This window comes from Dermochelys coriacea, chromosome 1 (assembly GCF_009764565.3).
Source record: "Dermochelys coriacea isolate rDerCor1 chromosome 1, rDerCor1.pri.v4, whole genome shotgun sequence".
NCBI lineage: Eukaryota > Metazoa > Chordata > Testudines > Dermochelyidae > Dermochelys > Dermochelys coriacea.
Genome location: NC_050068.2, coordinates 67,905,146 through 67,925,556, shown reverse-complemented (window position 1 = coordinate 67,925,556; position 20,411 = coordinate 67,905,146). Strand labels below are relative to the sequence as shown.

The window sequence follows — 20,411 nt, the reverse complement described above, 5'->3', positions numbered from 1 at the left end:
TTCGATCCTTCAGTGAAAGAAACATGTCAATATGTTGAACAAAGGCAGAAGATACTACTATTTAGTTATTCTGTATTTTATGCCCATTGCTGATAACTCTGAGAAATTTGAATTGTGAACGTTTTCTGCCACTAATCTTCAGTGATGCACTAAATACATTTGTGTCTTCCAGTTGATGAGCTCATGCTTTGCAATGTTCTCAAAAGCATTTAGATAAGCAGCATATTGTGTGATATAATTGTAATGTGTACTGTGTATTTGGAGTTCTTTCTTAGAAGCTGTTGTCATCTTTATGCACTTTTATATGCACTTCCAGAAGGTACAGAATGATAAGCTGATGTAGTGTTTTATAGTTAATTGATTTAACGTTCAGTTCATTACTCAGATGTCTTTACCATACAATTCAGGCTATATTACAATCAGGAAAGATTATGCTGCAATTATGCTGAAAGTTTCACAAATAAACAGGCAATTAAATAAAAATAATGGCAGTTCTCTTTATTAATCAAATGAATATTTTTGATCAATATGGTAATTGAAGTAGAATCTTATACAAGCATTAGAAATATAACAGTTACTATTTAGGACTTGAAATAGTGCTTTTCACTTTAGCCTATGGAAAAAAAATAATTTTGGGGGGGAGGCAATAAGTATATTTTTGTCTAGTATTTCTCTTGTTTCAAGTCCAATTTAATTTCCCTGACCAAAGGAGCTCCAAAACATGTTGATGACAGGCTCTCCCTTTTTTCTGTTAATAAAGGTAGGTGCTTCCATATAAAAGACTTATTTTAAAATTAATCTTTTGCTTTAAGTAAAATTTTTTTTTTCTTAAATAGTGTGACTATGAATTAAATATCCATTTAAATAGCATTTGCCAATCCGGTTTTTCCCATGAAGTTAATGGAATTTTATTTTTATTTACCTTTTCCCCCCAGCGGGGGGTGGCTTTTTAGGCATGTACGTGTCTGATAGTGTGTACCCGCATGTGCACATAACATAAGCATGGCCACCTACATCAGAGTAGAAAGCAGCTGACAGTTTCCTTTCCATCACCTACGTTTCTAGCCATTCAGCCCAATCTCTTTTTCATTTGGAGTTGTTGGGAACTCTTATACAAAGAGGACTAGATCCAATAATTTGTGTTGTCGATAATATATGCTTATTCTAGGATTGTCTCAACTTCTCTAGCCCATTTTCCTTCTGGATACCATTTTTTGGGACACAAATTGGTATTTGATATCATTATTTTTTTCTGTATACATATTCATGCTAGCTGATTTATTAAAATGCATGTTTATTCTTTGCTTTCTTTGATTTACTAATCCTGGGAAGCAGATGGTCAAATCTATACCCAACCACTCAGTTTTTCTCTTCCTTATTTTAGGAGCGTGATGGGTCTCTTCCGTTCATCAGAGACATTATTGGCCAAATCAGGGTGGTAGTAAATAACTCTTGTAGCATTTCATTGTCCAGGACATTATCTTGCTCCCCCTCCCCTCCCCCCTAGGGTATTCTCAGCTCTTTCTTCCCACAATCCCTTGCTGATACATCTGCCTTCTGGCATGCCAGGAGTATCTTCCTCTATGCTTCTAGTGTATTGTCATTTTAGATTCTTGCAATGTGGAACGTGCTGCCTTCCAGTTACCTAGCAATTCCCCTATCATTGGTATCTTAACGGTAGTGAATATGATTCCATAACTTGTGACTGACAGGTATGCTTTTCTTTTAACTTTGAGAATACATCAGGAACAAAGAGTCTCAGATTTTCAGGGAATGGAGTTCGTATCTATACTCTTTACGGTAAAGGGAGCCCTTATGGTCCTTATGCAATAGATACATTCCCTGCTTACAGTTTATTCTTCATAGCATTGGCAATTTGTTCCTAATCCAAATACAGGAATTTGGAATTCAAACTGTCTTTTGAACCTGCTGGAGAGGTGGGGAATATTACTTTAACTTATCCAGGATGGGCCCTTTTGACCAGTGTGTCTCAACCTTTCAGACTACTTTACCTCTTTTAGGAATCTGATTTGTCTTGCGTGCCCCCAAGTTTCACCTTACTTAAAAACTACTTAATTACAAAATCAGGCATACAAATATAAAGGTATCACAGTTCACTATTACAGAAAAATTGCTTATTCTCATTTTTACCATATAATTTAAAAAAAACAATTGGAATATAAATGTACTTACATTTCAAGTATATAGTATATAGAGCAGTATAAAGAAGTTATTGTCTGTATGAAATTTTAGTTTGTACTGACTTTGCTAGTGCTTTTTTAGCCTGTTCTGTTCTGTTATTTTCTTTGTTGGGCCTGTCCTGTAGTAGGTGACTTCTGGGTACTCTTCTGACTCTGTCAATCTGTTTCTTCACTTCAGCAGGTGGGTATTGTAGTTGTAGGAATGCATGATAGAGATCTTGTAGGTGTTTGTCTCTGTCTGAGGGGTTGGAGCAAATGCGGTTATATCGTAGCGCTTGGCTGTAGACAATGGATCGAGTGGTATGATCTGGATGAAAGCTAGAGGCATGTAGGTAGGAATAGCGGTCAGTAGGTTTCCGATATAGGGTGGTGTTTATGTGGCCATCGCTTATTAGCACCGTAGTGTCCAGGAAGTGGATCTCTTGTGTGGACTGGTCCAGGCTGAGGTCGATGGTGGGATGGAAATTGTTGAAATCATGGTGGAATTCCTCAAGGGCTTCTTTTCCATGGGTCCAGATGATGATGTCATCAATGTAGCGCAAGTAGATTAGGGGCATTAGGGGATGAGAGCTGAGGAAGCGTTGTTCTAAGTCAGCCATAAAAATGTTGGCATACTGTGGGGCCATGCGGGTACCCATCGCATTGCCGCTGATTTGAAGGTATACATTGTCCCCAAATGTGAAATAGTTATGGGTGAGGACAAAGTCACAAAGTTCGGCCACCAGGTTAACCGTGATATTATCGGGGATACTGTTCCTGACGGCTTGTAGTCCATCTTTGTGTGGAATGTTGGTGTAGAGGGCTTCTACATCCATAGTGGCTAGGATGGTGTTTTTAGAAAGATCACCAATGGAGTGTAGTTTCCTCAGGAAGTCAGTGGTGTCTCGAAGATAGCTGGGAGTGCTGGTAACGTAGGGCCTGAGGAGGGAGTCTACATAGCCAGACAATCCTGCTGTCAGGGTGCCAATGCCTGAGATGATGAGATGAGATGATGCCTGCTGGAAATAGCCTACCTTTCTTGTCACCATGAAAGGTTTTCCTCCTTTCCCCCCCTGCTGCTGGTGATGGCTTATCTTAAGTGATCACTCTCCTTACAGTGTGTATGATAAACCCATTGTTTTACATTCTCTCTGTGTGTATATCAATCTCCCCTCTGTATTTTCCACCGAATTCATCCGATGAAGTGAGCTGTAGCTCACGGAATCTTATGCTCAAATAAATTTGTTAGTCTCTAAGGTGCCACAAGTACTCCTTTTCTTTTTGTGAAAATTGTTCGCCTATGGGTGATGTAGTGTTTCTGTCTTCCATAATTTTTCTATGAGAATTCATTTGAGGTTGTAGTGATTCTGTCTGATTTCACCCAAATGGTGGTGGTTAGGGCATTTGATTCATTGGATAAGGTACGCAACATGCTGTGATAAGACTTACGAATCTTGAAAGCTGTCTTGTGCTGGGTATTGATCAATGGAGCTGATCTGCAGATATTATATCTGTTCTAGCAGGGCCTGGTGTTTCTTTGAGTTGGTGGGTCCTGCTCTGTGTTGGGCTTGGTCTAATGATGAGGTTGGGGGGGTTGTTGGAAGGCCAGAAGAGGTGTTCAGGCAAGATCTCTTTCAAGATGTGGTCTCCATAGAGTATGGGTTATACTTGTTTTATACTCAATATGGATTCCAGTGTGGGGTGGTAGGTAACAACTAGGGAGTGGTGGTCAGTGGATTCCCCCTTTTGAAACAGGTTTTCTCAGGGTATTTGGGTGGCCTTTTCCATGATGCAATCTACTCCTCAGGTGGAGTGTCTTTGTTTTAATAAAGGTGGTTTTAAGTGTGTTTAGGTGTATATCCTGGACTTTCTCTTCTGAGCAAATTCTGTCATCCGAGTGCCTAGTTGTAGGTAGATGTCACTTACCACCCTAGATTGGAACCTCATTTGTAGTGCTACTTTTCTCCCTCCCCATCTATCTGTCTTGTTCCCTTCCCATGTCTCAATGTGTGCTCTTGGGGGGAGGGGCAGGCTCCAGAACAGCAGAATAGAGCCTGATGCTCCTTCCCCTGTCCCCCCTCCTTCAAGGAACACAATTTTTCCACTACATGCATCCGATGAAGTGGGTTGTAGCTCACAAAAGCTTATGCTCAAATATATTTTAGTCTCTAAGATGCCACAAGTCCTCCTCTTCTTTGTGCGAATACAAACTAACGCTATCTATCCCCCACGGCTGCTACTCTGAAACCAGTTTTTTTTCTGTCCCCTGCCATGCCTGACAGAACATTCACTGCTTGGGAGGGAGGAATCTTTTGTCCCTATTTTAGTTAATTTGCTGCCTGACACAAATTCAGAGTGAATTTCACTTCCCATTTAAAAATATTTAGGTTATGGTTAGCTATATAGTTTATCTAATCTGTTTTTTAATGAATATCTTTCTGGAGCTCATTAATGTGATATTTAAGGTGAGAGGTGAGTTATTGGTTATTCTATGAAATCATTGAATTGAATATCTAATACATTGTAGTTTTGTTTACCTGGAGCGTGTGCAAGCATGGAGCCTCTCAGTTCCCTGTGGCCACTTCTCGCAGCTCCCATTGGCTGGGAACGGCAAACCATGGCCACTGGGAGCTGAGGGGCTCCGTGCCTGTGAATGTTCCAGGTAAACAAAATGTCCCGACCTGCCAGTGGCTTACCCCGACGGGATAGAGCCAAAGTTTGCCAACTCCTGAAATATGGGGTCGGCTTATTAAAAGTTCATACAGTTTTTACTATTTTTACCTATCCATCTTGGAGGGTCGGCTTATAAACGAACAGGCTAATGAACAAGTATATATGGTAATCTGTCTTTTGAATATGAATCTCAGCTAAACCATAACTAAGGAGATTCTGTGAAGTACATATTAAATACTATGGAGGTGACTTAGCATCTCTTACATCAAGAGCCTTCTTAAATGTCTTCATTTAGAACAACATGTAAGCATGTGCTTAATTCTAAGCATATACTGAAGTTCTCTTGACCTAAAAGAGCTTTAGTGCTATCCTGAATTCAGTTGCTCTCCTAATCAGAGTCAACGACTAATAGTGTTTGAGTTAATTTGAAGGTTTTATTTGTGTGTGCAATTGGAAAATATGCTCACATAATTCTTTTATAAATATTTTTGTCAGGGCGTACGCCTTTAATTAATTATAATTATAGTGATCAATCTTACTTGTTTTATGTTGGGGTCAATTAACATCTGATAATATAAAATGTTTAATGTTTATCCATAAAAATGTAGTAATAAATAATTTTATTATTTTTAAGTTATAAGTAATTTAAGGTAGTGACCACCTCCTATTGCCTTTCACAATTTGAAAATCCCAGCCTTAAAAAGAGTACCTACAGTGTTGGCTTGATTTTTTTTGTATATTCCATCTATGTGTGAGGAAGATTGGAATACAATAGAGTTTGAAAATGGTTCTGTCCAGCACTCTGTATTATTATTCAGTTATATTTATATAACACCTAAACTGTGCTAGATACTTTAGCTACAAAAGTTCCCAACTCGAAAGTGTTTATAATTTAGAGAGAAAAAGGAACATATCAGGAATGGGGGTAGGGGGAAGGAAAATAATATAACAAAGTAATTGGTTGCTCTTTGGCATATGTCTTGTAAATTCCCCAACTTTTGTAATGAGTATTTAAATTTATATGTTCATTGTCTCTTTCTCTCTGTCTTTGCAGTAGTCAAGGTATCTTAATTCACATGTTCATCCTTTGCTACCCAATGTAAAAAAAAGTCTTTGTTCTCTGTCTTCTTTCTTCTCTGCTTTCTACTCACTCAGAATAGACAAGACTTCATGGAGGAACTTGGGGAGGCAGGCAATGAGACAGGCTTAAGTATCTGGAGGCAGGGGAAGGATTTTCATTGAAAAATGCAAGGTGTGACCGGGCACCAGCGATGGCCACGTTGAGAATGCCACACTCAGGGCAAGAAATGAGGCAGACAATCCACAAAGCTGATGGCTTACTCTATAATTAGATTCACCAAACCAGTAACAAAAGAGCTTCTGCAGTACCATCAGAAGTCAAACACACACCCCTTTAGGCATTCCAGCCCTTGGTTTCCATCCAGGCAACCCAATTTAATATAGTGAGAGGTTATTGAAAACCCATTTCACCATATGTAAGGTCTTCCTAATCCCAAAGAATCAGACACATGTCCCCAGATCAATATGAATCTCAGATTTTGACTGAAAAACCATGCTGTCAGCCAATCCTTAGTAAACTAACTAAAGATTTAATAGTATAAGAAAAGAATAAAGTTAGAAATATTTAATAGATCATATATAGACAAATGATTGCCAAGTCCTTATATCAGGTTTGTAACAGTGTTGGAATAGACTGCTGTCTTGTAAAGTCTCTCTGGTAACTTCCAAAAAATTGGGAGTTCCTCAGTCTATAATTCAAGAGGCTCCTTTTTGTTGCAAAGGAGTCCAGAGAATTAGAGCAGATAAGAGGCAACTTGGAGAGGTTTCAGGTGCCTTTTTATGTCCTCTGCCAGATGCATGGAAAATTACTTGCCCAAGATGGAGTCCAGGGTCACATGAGCATATCACATGCCCTTACATGTTTTGCCGAATCACAGAGGGAGGCCACTGGCTCCTTACTGTCTGAGGCATCCTCAGGAAGAGCTAGTGGGGTGGGATGAGTTTCTTCAATGACCCATTTTGAGAGCTGTGTGTCCTTGATGGGCCATCAATACATAGCTATCTAGCCCTGATGTAAATTCTATCTGGTGGGTGTCACCCAGGAGTACAATGCAGGTTTAAGGTACTAGTACATAGCTAATATTTATAACTTTAGATACAAAGACGATACCTGCATATAAACAGGATAATCATATTTACCACATCATAATTTTTCCATTGACGTGGATATACATGATATACTTTGCATAAGATTTATGGAAACTGTGTAAGAGTGGTAATAGTGATATAAATGATCACCTTTCATATACACAGCATCATACAAGGTTTTTCATTGTGAAATAAAATTAATATGTATCCTTTGCTTCCTTCTGCTGGCATTAAAAAGGATGTGAGTGGAATTCCCGTGAAGAATTATCCTGTAAGTTCACAGTAGTTTAATTTTATATATACATAGTTATATATACATAACATAGTATGTTAAATTCCAAGTTCCTTTTTGACATTTTTGCTTTTAGACTATTTTTTTGCTCTTCATTACAGTAAATATTTCCCCCCAAGGATATGTCCTATTGTATATTGCTATAAATTCATTCATGTAATTTTTTTGTATGAAATTCCAGAGGGAATTGGCTAGATTTTTCCAGTCTTTATTTTTTGTTTACAGACTTATAAAAAAAATTTTTTTTGACTGCTGACTTTCTGCTGGTCATTGTTTAGTCATTCTACACCTGCAGATGGAGGCAAGAAACACAAACACATTTGTTGTTCCTCTATTAGAGCTATTTACCCAAGCAATCCAATTCAAGAGACTGACTATGTAATAAAGACTGCACAAAATAGTGATTGAACCAATTAAAAAAATAAATGTGAAAATAAAGGAGGCTGCACATAGACTGACAAGCCAGTGTCATACTGGCTCATTTTTCCAAAATAGTCATGCACCATTGCGCTGTTTTCTTCAAGTGCCATGTTTGTAATCCATGACTGTTCAGAAGTGTACCTACACGATCATAAATGCTACCTGAAATGTGGAATTCTCATCTGTTCTATTAATTGCTTAATGCACATGACAGTGTACATGTTGTGTCTAAAGTAATGGACTGATTACAATCAGTCCATTACAACTGGGATCTCTGTTGTGACTCTTGGGAGACAGTCATTTTGGTTGCAAAATGTAATACCTTTATTGCAGTAGAGGAAAGGGATAATTTCTGATGAAACAACAGTGGTGATGGATTTTGCATCTTTTCCTGATCAGGAAAGATGTATGAAGTGCTATTGCGTTAATAATAAATTGTGTTTTTTTCAGAAGAAATAATTTGTTGGTTAGGGCTGCATTTATTTCTTTAGGCTTTCCTTCCACTGGTTAAAATTTTCAAAAGTGCCTAAATGATTTAGGAGTCTGTCAGTTTAGAAGTTATTTTTATTTGTGAAAATAAGGTTTTGTGAAAAAAGCAAACCAATATGTATTTTATTGCTATAGTGATGTAAAAGTTTTTCTACTTTCTGAGGATTTAAAAAAAGAACTGGGAAGTTCTTCCAGATAATAAGGAAACTGCATCTGATAAGGCTATCTGATGCTTTACCAAACTTTTGAAGAGAAATGCCCACAATTATTTAATTGTTTAGTGTAACTTTTTATGCCACTGCCATTAAACAGTGTTATTTATTTATTACTTCTATTATGGCAGTGCACAGAACCTCCACCTAGGATTGTGGACCCATTTTGATAGGTAACATACAAATAAACAAAGAGCTTACCATCTAGACAGAAAAAATTGGAGCGGGGTGTGTGGGGTAGAAAGACTTTGAGATGGAGAATTAATCACTCGCATCATAGTTTGTTCTTGTAATAGGTCACCCTCTCTGCTAAAAATGCGCACCTTATTTCTAATTTGAATTTGTGTTTCTTCTGTTTCCAGCCACAAGGTCTTGTTTATGCCTTTCTCTACTGGAATAAAGAACCCTTTAATATCTAGTATTTTCATAGAATCATAGAATATCAGGGTTGGAAGGGACCCCAGAAGGTCATCTAGTCCAACCCCCTGCTCAAAGCAGGACCAAGTCCCAGTTAAATCATCCTAGCCAGGGCTTTGTCAAGCCTGACCTTAAAAACCTCTAAGGAAGGAGATTCTACCACCTCCCTAGGTAACGCATTCCAGTGTTTCACCACCCTCTTAGTGAAAAAGTTTTTCCTAATATCCAATCTAAACCTCCCCCATTGCAACTTGAGACCATTACTCCTCGTTCTGTCATCTGCTACCATTGAGAACAGTCTAGAGCCATCCTCTTTGAAACCCCCTTTCAGGTAGTTGAAAGCAGCTATCAAATCCCCCCTCATTCTTCTCTTCTGCAGACTAAACAATCCCAGCTCCCTCAGCCTCTCCTCATAAGTCATGTGCTCTAGACCCCTAATCATTTTTGTTGCCCTTCGCTGTACTCTTTACAATTTATCCACATCCTTCTTGTAGTGTGGGGCCCAAAACTGGACACAGTACTCCAGATGAGGCCTCACCAGTGTCGAATAGAGGGGAACGATCACGTCCCTCGATCTGCTCGCTATGCCCCTACTTATACATCCCAAAATGCCATTGGCCTTCTTGGCAACAAGGGCACACTGCTGACTCATATCCAGCTTCTCGTCCACTGTCACCCCTAGGTCCTTTTCCGCAGAACTGCTGCCGAGCCATTCGGTCCCTAGTCTGTAGCGGTGCATTGGATTCTTCCATCCTAAGTGCAGGACCCTGCACTTATCCTTATTGAACCTCATTAGATTTCTTTTGTCCCAATCTTCCAATTTGTCTAGGTCCTTCTGTATCCTATCCCTCCCCTCCAGCGTATCTACCACTCCTCCCAGTTTAGTATCATCCGCAAACTTGCTGAGAGTGCAATCCACACCATCCTCCAGATCATTTATGAAGATATTGAACAAAACGGGCCCCAGGACCGACCCCTGGGGCACTCCACTTGACACCGGCTGCCAACTAGACATGGAGCCATTGATCACTACCCGTTGAGCCCGACAATCTAGCCAGCTTTCTACCCACCTTATAGTGCATTCATCCAGCCCATACTTCCTTAACTTGCTGACAAGAATGCTGTGGGAGACCGTGTCAAAAGCTTTGCTAAAGTCAAGAAACAATACATCCACTGCTTTCCCTTCATCCACAGAACCAGTAATCTCATCATAAAAGGCGATTAGATTAGTCAGGCATGACCTTCCCTTGGTGAATCCATGCTGACTGTTCCTGATCACTTTCCTCTCCTCTAAGTGCTTCAGGATTGATTCTTTGAGGACCTGCTCCATGATTTTTCCAGGGACTGAGGTGAGGCTGACCGGCCTGTAGTTCCCAGGATCCTCCTTCTTCCCTTTTTTAAAGATGGGCACTACATTAGCCTTTTTCCAGTCATCCGGGACTTCCCCCGTTCGCCACGAGTTTTCAAAGATAATGGCCAAGGGCTCTGCAATCACAGCCGCCAATTCCCTCAGCACTCTCGGATGCAATTCGTCCGGCCCCATGGACTTGTGCACGTCCAGCTTTTCTAAATAGTCCCTAACCACCTCTATCTCTACAGAGGGCTGGCCATCTCTTCCCCATTTTGTGATGCCCAGCACAGCAGTCTGGGAGCTGACCTTGTTAGTGAAAACAGAGGCAAAAAAAGCATTGAGTACATTAGCTTTTTCCACATCCTCTGTCACTAGCTTGCCTCCCTCATTCAGTAAGGGGCCCACACTTTCCTTGGCTTTCTTCTTGTTGCCAACATACCTGAAGAAACCCTTCTTGTTACTCTTGACATCTCTTGCTAGCTGCAGCTCCAGGTGCGATTTGGCCCTCCTGATATCTTTCCTACATGCCCGAGCAATATTTTTATACTCTTCCCTGGTCATATGTCCAACCTTCCACTTCTTGTAAGCTTCTTTTTTATGTTTAAGATCCGCTAGGATTTCACCATTAAGCCAAGCTGGTCGCCTGCCATATTTACTATTCTTTCGACTCATCGGGATGGTTTGTCCCTGTAACCTCAACAGGGATTCCTTGAAATACAGCCAGCTCTCCTGGACTCCCTTCCCTTTCATGTTAGTCCCCCAGGGGATCCTGGCCATCTGTTCCCTGAGGGAGTCAAAGTCTGCTTTCCTGAAGTCCAGGGTCCGTATCCTGCTGCTTACCTTTCTTCCCTGCGTCAGGATCCTGAACTCAACCAACTCATGGTCACTGCCTCCCAGATTCCCATCCACTTTTGCTACCCCCACTAATTCTACCCGGTTTGTGAGCAGCAGGTCAAGAAAAGCGCTCCCCCTAGTTGGCTCCCCTAGCACTTGCACCAGGAAATTGTCCCCTACGCTTTCCAAAAACTTCCTGGATTGTCTATGCACCGCTGTATTGCTCTCCCAGCAGATATCAGGAAAATTAAAGTCACCCATGAGAATCAGGGCATGCGATCTAGTAGCTTCCGTGAGTTGCCGGAAGAAAGCCTCATCCACCTCATCCCCCTGGTCCGGTGGTCTATAGCAGACTCCCACCATGACATGATTTTCTCCCCATGCAAGTGCTTATACCCAGAGAGAATGTATTATCACCTCTTGATCTTCTTTTTATAAGCTAAACAGGTTGAGCTCTTTGAGTATCTTGTTTTTTTCCAGCACTTGAATCATTTTTGTGACTCTTCTCTGCACCTTCTTCAATTTTTCAACATCCTTTTAAAAATATAGACAACAGAACTGTATGAAATATTGTAGTATCAGACTCACTATGGCCATATACAGAAGTAAAATCACCTCCCCTACTTCTACTCTTTAATCACATGTTTATATGCACAAGGATTGTATTAGCCCTTTCCCCAATAGGATTGTGCTGGGAGCTCATCTTCAGTTGTCTGTATGTTACGACCCCTAAATTGTTTTTAAAGTCAGTTTTTCCGGTATATAGGCTCCCCTTCTATAGATATGGCCTACATTCTTTGTTCCTGGATGTGACCTTGCATCTGTCTGCATTAAAATACATTGTTTGAATGGGTCCAGCTCACCAAGTGATTCAGATCACCCTGTATTGTTGCCCTATCTTGGTTATCATTTATTTTTATGTCTTCTAAAAGATTTATTAACCATTATTTGTATTTACTTCCAGTTGATTGATAAAACATTGAATCGTTTTGTGTTTACAGGTTTCAGAGTAGCAGCCGTGTTAGTCTGTATTCGCAAAAAGAAAAGGAGTACTTGTGGCACCTTAGAGACTAACAAATTTATTAGAGCATAAGCTTTCGTGAGCTACAGCTCACTTCATCGGATGCATCCGATGAAGTGAGCTGTAGCTCACGAAAGCTTATGCTCTAATAAATTTTAGTCTCTAAGGTGCCACAAGTACTCCTTTTCGCTTTGTGTTTAGAATCAGTCTCTGTGGAGCCTCATTAAAGCCCATCCCCATCTGATCATGAGTCTCCACTAACTACTACTTGTTTGAGATGTCATTGTAACTTGCAACTTTTGTGATGAAAGTGATAAATGGAAAACATCATGTTCTACATTTTAATTACTTGTGGTGTTAATTTTATTATGAAAGTGCTGTTTATGGATCCATGGTTAAAACTGAGTTGAGTTTCCTCCTTAAAGCAGAGATTCAATTACTTTATTGTATATGAAGAATAGAATATTTCCCCGTCAAAGTACAGCACGTTCTCTTTTTTGTGTCTGAAGTAATTTTCTAAGAATTAACAATGAAACTGGTTTATTAATTTGAAATATAATTAATTAAAATGTGCGTTCTTTAAGAATTTAGCAGCCAGCATCAGGCATGTTTTGTTTTGTTTCAAATTATTTTAATACAATAGTAGAAATACTTCAAGCTTTCCATATAGTTCATCTCTCAGAAATTCATTTCATACATATTGAAATACAGTTGGAAACTCATTTTTAAAGGATTAATGGCAATTTTTAAATCACTTTTAACTGTTAGTCTTCAAAATACATAGTCTGCAAAAGAAGAGTTATCAATTATTCACTTTCAAACTGGGAGGATGATAGTGGGGTCCCACAAAGGTCTCTCTTGGGTCTGATACTAATAAGTATTTTCAGTAATATCTTGAATAATCAGAGTGGCGATTGTGCTTATAAAAATTGTGGATGACGGCAGGGTAGGTGTGGTTGCAAGGACATTGGAGGATGTGATTAGAATTCAAAAGGACCTCGATAAATTGAAGAATTGGTTTGAAATCAACACTATGTAATTCAGTGAAAATATGTGAAGTACTTGCTCAAGACTCAAGTTAAATCTGCAAAAACAAAATGGAGAATAACTGACTAGGCAACAATGTGATGCTGTTACAAAAAAGGCTAATATCATTCTGGGGTTTAGTAGCAGGAGTGTTGTATATGAGGCATTATTGTCCCACTCTTCACAGAATTGGCGAGGCCTCAGTATGAGCGTCATGTTCGGTTTTGGGCATGACATTTTAAGGAAGATGTGGACAAATTGGAGAGAATCTAATGATAACTCTAGAAAAGTTAGGTGAACAAAGCCCAAAAAACTGGGCATGTTGAGTCTAGAGAAAAGATTAGGTGGAGGGGAATCTAATAAGTCTTTCAATATGTTAAGGGCTGTCAAAGAGGACTATGATCTATAGGCGTTGACACTGTGGGCTGGAGCACCCACAGAAAAAAAAAATTAGTGGGTGCTTAGCACCCACCTCCCTCCCTTCCCCCCTATGATTCCTGTCTGCCATTGGCCTCTCTGATCAACTCTTTCCCCTCCTTCCGTAGCACTTCTTGCCTGCCATGTTCAGCTGTTCTGTGGCATGCAGGAGGTGCTGGGAGGGGTGGGGGATGAGGTGCTCTTGGAGGAGGGGGCGGAATTGGATGGGAAGAGGTAGGGCGGGGGTGGAGCGGGGGCAGGGAAGAGGCAGGGGCGGAGTGCAGGGTTGAGCACCCCAGGGCCCAGAGGAAGCCGGTGCCTGTGCTATGATCAATTGTTCTTCATGTCCACTGAAGGTAGGACAAGACGTGATTAACTTAATCTGAGATGCCCATTTTTGAAGGAGGAAAGGGAAATAATTAAAACGTATCAACCATATCCCAACCTAATATGTTGAAAACGCTGCTGTCTTCCTTGGTCCCACTGAAGAAAACAGAAGAGTGATAATTGCAAAACAAAATATAACCAAGTTCATTCCTCAATTGCATCTTCTTCCTCATAGTGAATTGTCTACGGTTTGACTTGGAGAGCTTTTTCCATTCAGGAATTTTGTTCCCTACATTTGATACTGTGAATAAATATTTGTTTTCTTTACTTTTACAGTAAAAAAGGAGGAGGAAGATTTTGAAGAAAAGAAATCCGTTAAGAAACGAATCAAAGAACTAAAAGTCTTAGACCCGAAGATTGCACAGAACCTCTGTAAGCAATTTTGATGACAACCAAAGCTTTTAAAATTATTTGTTGGGTGTCTTGTTTTGATATTTTATTCAAGTGACTTTTTTTAATAATCAGTCTAAAATTCAAGCTAATTGCAATTAATGCATTTTCAATGTGTGTTTATTGAGAATAATACAAATCATCCATACGCAAGCTTTGGGCACCATCAGTTATTTAAAAATATAATACCAAAAATGTATTTTGATTAGCTCTCCCTGCAGTCTGTCTCAATAGTCGTCAAATTCAGACTGTTCCAGATAAAGGGATGGGAGGGTAATCCAAAGTTCAGGTCCCCTTTTGAAGCATGTCCTGCCAGTTTCCTTCTTTTGGTTTATATCAAGAGAGGGGGATCTAGCGTTAATAGAATTAATTGCAGCTGTCACAATGTAGTGTGAGGAGAAAGAGTGTGTGGTACATCTGTATCCCTATGTTATGGTTGTGTAAAGCTTATAATTAGGACTAATGGGACTACATTTTTAGAAAGGAAACTTAGGTTGAATACCAAGGAAACTGTCTCAGGAGATTTCTCAGGAATAGATTTGTAAAGTGGAAGACCTCTCACTTAAACTATCTAACCTGCACTAGATAAAATATTAGAAAATAAATTGTAAAGAACAAATTGTCAGTGGCAAGAAGCTAGGGCTGTGGTAGTTTGATTTTCTAATTTATTTAATTCTGTGGTGCAAATAAATGCTATAGGACCCATCTTTTTGCTCAGACATTGCCTCAAGAAAGAGAGCCTTTAAATGGCTGGTGGTAATTTCTTCATAATGCTTATCCAGTAATCAGCTTTCAGAAACTTGATATTTTGGCAGAATGTTGTCCTAATATGAACTTGATAAAATTAATTATAGTCAGTGTTACCAGGTTGACCTGGTATAAGAACCTGTTTTTAATTGTGTATGCCTTTTCAAAACTTGAATTGTTGGGATGAATTTTCCATGCTGGATGTCAGCGTCAGGCAAAATTTTGAAAAGCTTCAGCCCAAATTTTCTGTGGTCTATCAGAGCTGTGAATCATAGGTAGGTATAGTAGGGCTGTGAAACAATTAAAAGTATAGTTGTGATTAATCGCATTTTTAATTGCACTGATGAACAATAATGGAATACCAATTCAAATTTATTATAAATATTTTTGGATGTTAGTCTACATTCTGAAATGTATTGATTTCAGTTATAACACAGAATACAAAGTGTGAAGTGCTCATTTTATATTTTTTATTAGATATTTGCACTTTAAAAATGAGTATTTTTCAATTCACCTCGTACAAAGCACTATAATGCAATTTCTTTATTGTGAAAGTTCCACTTACAAATTTAGAGTTGTTGTTTTTACACAACTGCACCCAAAAACTAAATAATGTATAACAGTAGAGTTTACAAGTTTAAGCATGAAGGGGCATATGACTATTTACCATCTCTGGCACATAAATACCTTGCAATGCTGGCTACAATGGTGCCATGCAAATGTCTGTTGTCACTTTCAAGTGACGTAAATAAGAAGCAGGCAACATTATCTCCCGTAAATGTAAACACACTTGTTTGTCTCAGCGATTGGCTGAACAAGAAGTAGGATTGAGTGGACTTGTATGTAGTGAGTTGAAAAATACAATTGTGGTGTTTATCTTTTTTACAACGCAAATATTTGTAATAAAAATAATATGGCTAGTACTGTACACTTTGTATTCTGTGTTGTAATCAAAATCAATATATTTGAAAATGTAGAAAAAATTCACAAATTTATAATAAATTTAAGTTGGTATTCTATTATTGTTTAACGGTGCAATTAAAACTGCGATTAATCATGACTAGTTTTTTAATCTAGTTAATTTGTTTTGTGTTAGTTGCATTCATTAACTGCAATTAATTGACCGCTCTAATTTATAGCAGTTAAAGGATTCTGCCCAAAAATACTTCGTTTAATAACAAATTGGAGCTAGAATTTCTGATGGGTATGATGTGCAAGAGGGAGACATGGACACAGAATCATAGAAATGTAGGGCTGTAAGGGAACTCTAGAGGTCATCTAGTCTACCTCTCTGTGCTGAGGCAGTACCAAATATACCTAAACCACCACTGACAGAGGATTCCACTACCTCCCTTGGAAACTTAGTCTAGTAGTTAAATGTCCTTATAGTTAGATGGGTTTTTTTAATATTTAACCTTTGCTGCATATTAAGCTACTTACTACTTGTCCTACCTCTGGTGCACATGAACAGTTGATCACAGTCCTCTTTTTATAACAGTCTTTAACATATTTGAAGACTGTTATCAGATCCCCTACCGTCATCTTTTCTCAAAATTAATCATGCTAATTTTTTTTAACTTTTCCTCACAGGTCATGTTTCCTAAACCTTTTACATTTTAGTTGCTGTCCTGTGAACTCTTTCCAGTTTGTCCACACGTTTCCTAAAGTGTGGCACACAAAATTGGACACAGGAGTCTAGCTGAGACCTCACTAGTGCCAAGAAGAGTGCAGCAGTTTTAGGAGACTAATTTTCCTCCCCTTGTACCCTCTCACTGGGTGATGTCTTTCACTTACACCACCCTATATCGGAAACCTACTGACCGCTATTCCTACCTACATGCCTCTAGCTTTCATCCAGATCATACCACATGATCCATTGTCCACAGCCAAGCTCTACGATATAACCGCATTTGCTCCAACCCCTCAGACAGAGACAAACAGCTACAAGATCTCTATCATGCATTCCTACAACTACAATACCCACCTGCTGAAGTGAAGAAACAGATTGACAGAGCCAGAAGTCACCTACTACAGGACAGGCCCAACAAAGAAAACAACAGAACGCCACTAGCCATCACCTTCAGCCCCCAGCTAAAACCTCTCCAATGCATCATCAAGGATCTACAACCTATCCTGAAGGACGAGCCATCACTCTCACAGATCTTGGGAGACAGACCAGTCCTTGCTTACAGACAGCCCCCCAACCTGAAGCAAATACTCACCAGCAACCACACACCACACAACAGAACCACCAACCCAGGAACCTATCCTTGCAACAAAGCCCGTTGCCAACTCTGTCCACATATCTATTCAGGGGACACCATCATAGAGCCTAATCACATCAGCCACACTATCAGAGGCTCGTTCACCTGCGCATCTACCAATGTGATATATGCCATCATGTGCCAGCAATGCCCCTCTGCCATGTACATTGGCCAAACTGGACAGTCTCTACGTAAAAGAATGAATGGACACAAATCAGACGTCAAGAATTATAACATTCAAAAACCAGTTGGAGAACACTTCAATCTCTCTGGTCACTCGATTACAGACCTAAGAGTGGCTATCCTTCAACAAAAAAGCTTCAAAAACAGACTCCAACGAGAGACTGCTGAATTGGAATTAATTTGCAAACTGGATACAATTAACTTAGGCTTGAATAGAGACTGGGAATGGATGAATCATTACACAAAGTAAACCTATTGCCCCATGTTAATTCTCCTCCCCCCCACCGCACCCCCCACTGTTCCTCAGATATTCTTGTTAACTGCTGGAAATAGCCTACCTTGCTTGTCACTATGAAAGGTTTTCCTCCTTCCCCCCCCTGCTGCTGGTGATGGCTTATCTTAAGTGATCACTCTCCTTACAGTGTGTATGATAAACCCATTGTTTCATGTTCTCTGTGTGTGTATATCAATCTCCCCTCTGTTTTTTCCACCAAATGCATCCGATGAAGTGAGCTGTAGCTCACGAAAGCTTATGCTCTAATAAATTTGTTAGTCTCTAAGGTGCCACAAGTACTCCTTTTCTTTTTATGATTTCAACTACTATCTTTATGCTGACAACTCCCAAATCTTCTCCACTAGGTGTCTTCCTTCACCCAAACCTGCATTTCAGTCTGCCTTTTTTCATATCTCCTGTATGCTCTATCAACAGTTTAAACTTAATACAGACGATCCCCGGGTTATGCAAGACCCGACTTACACAATTTCGCTCTCACGGAAAAAGTTCCGTAAGCTAGAAATAGGAGTGGGTTTTTTTGTTTGTTTTTTGGCATGGCGTTCAGGTATAAGTTTCTGACTTGCACAAAATTTGAGTTACGCAAGGCTTTCCAGAACGGAACAATTGCGTAAGTTGGGGAGCGTCTGTATGGCCAAAACACGAGAACCTATTTTTTAATCTCTGGAGCCTTTTATATGCTCCCATTTTCTGTTAATTTTCTCAGTGCCACCATCCTTCCCATTTCTTAGGCCCATAACTTGCGGGTCAACCTTTATTCCTCCTTCTCCTCGCATCCATTTTGTATCCAAATATTGCCTTTTCGTTTTGCACAATATTTTTAAACTGCAACCTCTTCTCTCTGACCAGACAGCAAAATCTTCATTCAAGCTGTCAGTCTCCTGTCTTGAGTATTAGCTTTTCCCTTTCCAAGATTTCCAACACTCCTCTTTCCACACCCAGCCCACACAAAACAGTTGCAAAGGTGTGATTTCTGGCCACATCATCTACCTGTTTGAGGAACGCCACTGTCTCCCAACATCAAGCTTATACTGTCTCCTTGCCTTTAAGATGCACCCTCCTCTCTACTTATCTGAGTAACAGCATAATCTTACCATTTGTTGTCTATTAACTCTTACCCTTTCTGCTGTTTTGATAACCTTTTCTTGCATAATATCTGCGACTAGATTGTAAGATATTCAGGGCACAGATTTATTGTCTTATTTTTATAGCGAGGTGTCTAATTCTCCATCTGGTGCTGTAAAATAATAATGATAATCACTAGAACAGATGAGGAAGGTTGAAGAGAAGATATGGAATTAGGAGGGGAGTTGGTCCATGAGAAATTACTTATTAAATACTGTATATGAAGAAAATGTTGGACAGTTGTTATACTACAGCAAACAAAAGCATTATTCAAGGAATCTGATTGTTTTGCAATTTGCAGTGGTGTTGCTAAAGATAGCGTGCGGTCGCGCTCTCTCTCTCTCTCTCTCAAAAAAAAAAAAAGGGGGGGGGAGGAGAGGGGGTGGGCTGAGATTCCTGTGCAAATTATATAATAAATGATGAGTGGCTCTCCTAAAGCAAGGACTCTTTTTGTCTCGCTTGCTATCGTTACTGCAGCATCTGTTGATGCAGTAATTCATCTGTCAGAGGACTGGAAGAGCCAGACTAAAAATTATAAAAGCTTCAAAATCTGCATAATAAGTTTTATCTCTTATCTATATTATCATATGCAATGTTTAGGTGGCCTGTAGAATTCTACAATCCATTTAGTGTTTATTTTGTAAGTAGAGTGAAAGATCAGCTTCTTACTACATCTCCACTCATTATGTATTATGTTTTTGTTCTAGCAATTTTCCTTGGTTCTTTCCGAGTGCCTTATGAGGAAATCAAAATGATGATATTGGAAGTAGATGAAACACAGCTGGCAGAGACCATGATTCAGGTATGTAAATTGACAGCAGTTTAAATACCAATATTTCAGTGTAAGCATCTCGTTAAACAGAAACCTGTTGCTGACAAAAACTCTTAACACAAATTATTCAGCTGGAAAATCATTGCTGCATAATTAGTCTCTTAGCATTTCTAGTAAGCAAACAAAACTCAATCTTTTTTTACATTTGCAGAGTAGATAAATCTTATCTAAACACTTTAATTTATTTTCTGCTTTAGTATCTGCTTCCTTATTACCAGCATCCAGAATGCAACTCTACTTTATGTATGGATTCAGACAGATAAACCAATATTTAATAATTTTTTGTTTCTATCATACCTGCAAAATGATTTTTTGAGGAACACACTGTATTACCTTCACCTGTATTGCACAAAGCTGTCACATTGTTCCTGGTCATGAACTAGGCAGAAAAAGATTTTTCTTTTCAATTTGAGCTGACTTGATTGGGGATCCTACCTTCAGAAATCTCCAGCAGCTGCTTATCTGTGAATGCTTCCCTGGAGTGTAATTGTACAGCACTTCACATTCCACAGCATTTTATTCAAAGCAGAAAATCAATACAGTTCTATTTTTTTTAACAATAATAATAATTTTTATAGCTACTTTTACATCTCCTCTAAATGAGGCTGTTTTTAAAATCAGTATAATCTTCTTTCTTGACTACGTAATTTTGGCTTTTTTGGGGAATCTAGTATAATGTTCTTAAAAAGT

The 20,411-nt window shown here is 39.2% G+C and overlaps 1 protein-coding gene across 3 annotated transcripts in view; it reads left to right on the top strand.

The window, feature by feature from the left end:
- DIAPH3 (diaphanous related formin 3) overlaps positions 1–20,411 on the top strand; it is a 504,954-nt gene that overhangs the window by 208,374 nt on the left and 276,169 nt on the right. For all 3 annotated transcript variants that reach the window (XM_043504572.1, XM_038385982.2, XM_043504573.1), the window contains 2 exons: positions 14,165–14,260; positions 19,597–19,691. In XM_043504572.1, the coding sequence (XP_043360507.1) occupies positions 14,165–14,260; positions 19,597–19,691 (191 nt within the window). The remainder of the gene's footprint in view (positions 1–14,164; positions 14,261–19,596; positions 19,692–20,411) is intronic.